General features: G+C 40.0%; 1 protein-coding gene across 1 annotated transcript; it reads right to left on the bottom strand.

Moving 5' to 3' along the window:
* Window positions 1-2,397: 2,397 nt before the first annotated feature.
* LOC146327192 (heterogeneous nuclear ribonucleoprotein A0-like) lies at window positions 2,398-4,181 on the bottom strand. The gene has a single exon (XM_084719669.1). The coding sequence runs from the start codon at window positions 3,974-3,976 to the stop codon at window positions 3,062-3,064; it is 915 nt and encodes a 304-aa protein (XP_084575795.1). The 5' UTR covers window positions 3,977-4,181; the 3' UTR covers window positions 2,398-3,061.
* Between the last annotated feature and the right edge of the window lie 261 nt (window positions 4,182-4,442).

Below are 4,442 nucleotides of genomic sequence, written 5' to 3'. Positions count from 1 at the left end.
GAAAACCCGCGTCTGTTTCAGAGAATCAGAGTCTTTACAGTTTCGTGTTTTTAACTATTCTATTTATTATTATTTTTTTCATTTATTTTTTTTGTTTGTTTGTTTTCGATTCATTTTAGTTTCAGCTATCATCCGGAGTGGGCTTGTTAGTTTCTGTTCAGTTTTTATTGTTTAAAAATGTAAAAATGTTTGAGTTTAGGTTTTATTAGTTTATTTATTTATTTATTTATGTTTGCTTGTTTGTTTGTTTGTTTGTTTGTTTGTAACATGGGGGTACAAGTCAAGGGCAAGATTTAAAAAGTAAGAGGCAGGGTTGGTTCAGATTACTTTGAAATGTAGTCAGTTACTCGATTCAAATTATATGGCAATTTTTGTAATTAGTAACATAATCAATTGTATTATTTTTTTAAAAATGTAATCTAATGTTAATATTTTGGATTACTTCAGAAACACTGAAAATGTTCCATCGTAAACTAAAAAAGTGGATGCAGCCACAAAAACTGAAGTTCCACAAAATGCATTTTTAATACAGAACCCTGCATGCCAGACACGCATTTCATGAGTTATTAGAGCACTGGTTATCATGAAAACAAAGCAAACAGAATTTCAAAACTGCCATATTGTAAAGACATAATCAAAAAATGTCATCAAGTAATCTCTGTCAATTAAACTAAATATAATAACACTTTTTTTTTTCAAATCTGGGCTAAGTAGAGTTACTTTTCCTGATCATATGCAATCCGTTACTACCCAAACCTGATAATATGCATTACAATACAAACACAACACTTTGTGAAGGCACTTCACGTCTGCAGTCATCCCAGTCTCAACAAAGACTAATGAGTCCTCAGACTTGTTTTGTTGACAAACTTGACAAAGGATAAAACTAAATATATTTCCTGTATATTTTTATTTTATGTTAGTTCATTTTATAAGTACACAATGTCATTTAGTTAGTTTTCTTTTTTAAGTCTTTTTCTTTTATCTCAGTTAAATAAAGTACACACATACTCAAAGCTTAACCCTGCATGGAATGTATTTATATGTTTTTTTAATTGTCTGCCTCCCAACAGGCTACCACAATACATACTGTAAAATAATAACCCATATATGAAGTCAAAGAAATGGCTCATACTGATAGAAATAATGTGTTAATACAGCTCATTCACAAGGTCTTAAATTTCTGCACACAAGGGATACTGTTAGTCACTTTTTATTCAGTTCTTTATCCCTCTGGTCATAAAAAATAGAATAAGGGATTAATGTTCTGGCAGATTTTCCTTATTGTCAACTTTATGGGTTTTTTTTTTTTAATTTTAAATGAAATAAGGCTGCCACTAATGGTTATCTTAATGGATCATTTCTGCCATATTCTTCCAAAAATCCTCTGTACATCTATAAATACATTGGACCTTTAACTATCAGTTAATTGGCTGATTATTTTCCAAATGAATAAATGTCTGAATATAGTGTCCTGAACTCATAAAGCCCAAGATAATGTCTTCATGTCTTGTTAAGACCCTGAGATATTCACTGTAGCATGATTTAACACAGAAAAGCAGCATGGCAAAGTCAGGCACATTTAGTCTTGCCTTTTTTCGTCTTATGTACAGCACTCTGAATTGTCTTGACACGGAAAGGTGCTACCGAAACCTGTTTTACCTTTCCTCTGTTAGTTTAATTTAAATCTGTCATAAAAATCAGGTACAGCTGATCAGAAGACCTCCAGGGAAGAGCCTTAACTCTGGACATTTTCATATCCAGAAAGAGGGTCAGAGTGAGAGCTCATATCTATATTTTTTCTTGCAATAATCCCTGCTTCCAGTGCATCTACTGGCTCCACAAAACAATCAGCCCTGTAAAGCGGACTCATAAAATCAGTCTGCCCTACAAGATGGCATGTGCGTGCCAGTTTTTGGACCTTTATTTCATTCATGTTTATCCAAAAAACATGAAAAAAAAAATCAGTTTTGATTGTGGAACATATGTAGTGAGTGCAAAGTAGTTATAAAATCAAGTGAAGCAACCTTTTCATTAATCTCCGTCAAGACTAATAGTGTAATTTCCGACCAAATGGGTGTGTTTTTGAAAATAATCATACTCGCATTTTCTGGAAAATCTGCAACTGCACACTTTGTAAGTTAAAAATCATTAAGTGCATGTATGGATTTCCAAAAAAAAAAAAAAAAAAAAAAAAAGGCTGCCATATAAATAATGTTCCAACATACTGCTGTCACCAAATTATCTTAAAAGGTGATGCAATAAAATGGCCGATGAACTGGAAATGCAGGCATTTACATGCAACACTCCCTCCTGGTGGTAGCTTGATGAACTTGATTTAGGTTAGGTAAAGCAGATGAAATCTAACCCGACACGATTTGAATTGAGACTGCGAGATTTGATAAGATTTTCAAAACATTAAAAACTTTAATAAAAGCAGAATAAACATAGGGGTGAAGTGAACACATGGATTTCAAACAGTTTAATCTAAACAAAAGCCTGTAATGGGACGGGAAAGTGGAAAAAAGTAAGTAATTTACAACTGACAAAAACAGTTCGTGACATTTCTCCAGAAAAAAATACTTTGTCACGTGTGTTTTAAGATCAAGAAACTCAAGCAATCGAGTCCCGTGCCGCCCGACACTGCCACCAACTTTACTTAAAACCCTGAGTTCATGATGCAAAAATAACAGACACATAAACTGGCTGGTTTGCAAGACAAACAAACTCAACATTGAGTTGAGAAGCAGTGACTGACATTGATTTACGGCTTTACAAATGATTCAAAGAAAGTCTTTTCCCCAAAACATAACAAAAAGAACATTTCACCATTCTTAGTAGTAAAGTACATAATGTGTGGAATAAAAGGACAGATGGGGTCCGGGGTGGGTGGAGCCAGGATCCAGAGGACAGTCTCATTCATTCTTTGTGGGTGATGGGCGCTGCTCCCTTCAACTGACCCCTCACCCCAACTGGGCTTGTGTTGTGCATGTATGTGTGTAAATTCAAGTTCGTTGTAATCTGATTTTCCCCATTAACATCTCAACACTCAAATGAGCCTCTAATAACCACCGCTGTATCCTCCACCCCGGCCGTAGCCGCCGCCGCCGCCGCCACCGCCGCCTCTGTTGTAAGGAGCCCCGCTCCTGTAGGAATAGTTGCTCGCCTTCATAGCGCCATAATTGGAGTGCTGCTGTCCGTACCCATCCCCAAAGTCACCATTACTGTACCCACCCCCCATCTGGTTGTCGTAGTCGTCGTAGCCATAACCACCACCGTATCCTCCGCCGCCGCCACCACCGTTGTAACCCCCGCCATAGCCTCCTCCGTAGCCGCCTCCGTAATTGCCGCCGTAGCCTCCTCCGTAGCCGCCGCCTCCTCTTCCACCGCCATAGTTGTGCATCCCTCTTCCTCTCCCTCTTCCTCTCCCGCCGGTGTTGGACATCTCTTGCTTAGTGAGGGCTTTCTTCACCTCCACCTTGTTGCCGTCAATGGTGTGGTACTTGGTGAGCACTGCTTTGGTGGCGGAGTCGGTGTCCTCGAAGAAGACAAAGCCGAAGCCTCTCTTCCTGCCCGTCTGCTTGTCGGAGATGATCTCGGCCTTCTCCACCGTGCCGAACTGCGAGAAGTACTCGGTCAGGTTTTCCGCCTCGATGTGGTCCTTCACACCGCCGACGAAGATCTTCTTCACGTTGGCCGTGATGTCCGGGTTGTTCGCCTGGTCTCTCGCTATGGCCCTCTTCAGCTCCACGCTGTGGCCTTCGACGACATGTGGGTTAGCCGCCATTGCTGCGTCGGCCTCCTCCGGCGTCGAGTAGGTGATAAAACCGAAACAGCGGGACCGGCCGAGTTGCTGGTTCATGACCACGACGACGTCGTTGAGTGTGCCGAACTGCTCGAAATGCTTCCGGACGCCATCTTCTGTGGTCTCTACATTCAGTCCCCCCACGAATAGCTTGGTCAGTGTAGTCGACATGATCTAATTTCTTCAGAAGAGGATGGTATGCTGAAACCGTCCTTCTTCTTCAATGAGCGACGTCAAGGCGGGCCGTTTGACTCACTCGCCTTCATAGACGTATTTATCGTTGATTGGTCATCTTGAAAAAATCAGCGCCCACATTGGCTGGCAAGCGAATCACGTTGCTGTTGCCTTCAGGTAGTATCGGAGATCTTAGGTTCAACTGCTGAGGAGAAAGGGAAGCGTGGATGTCAACATTTGTGGTCGTTTGTTTCGTTCAAGTACAGAAAAAAACACAAAAATAAAGCTATGGACCAATTAATCTCTTTATTTTATATCGTTGGTACCTCGACACAACCACTGAATACAGATATACAGCATAGGTAATACCTATTTTAATATAATAGCCACCGGGCTTTTACTGTGTAAATCCCTTACAGTCTTTAAACACACCATAAATCGCCATTACTACGAAAGGATTTTG

The sequence above is a fragment of the Lutjanus erythropterus genome, chromosome 5 (assembly GCF_056507025.1).
Source record: "Lutjanus erythropterus isolate fLutEry1 chromosome 5, fLutEry1.hap2, whole genome shotgun sequence".
In the NCBI taxonomy this organism is placed as follows: Eukaryota; Metazoa; Chordata; class Actinopteri; order Lutjaniformes; family Lutjanidae; genus Lutjanus; species Lutjanus erythropterus.
This window is presented reverse-complemented; position numbering and strand designations above follow the sequence as displayed.

Coding starts and splice junctions, on each gene's coding strand:
- LOC146327192 (XM_084719669.1), bottom strand. CDS start 3,976: ATGTCGACTACACTGACCAAGCTATTCGTGGGGGGACTGAATGTAGAG.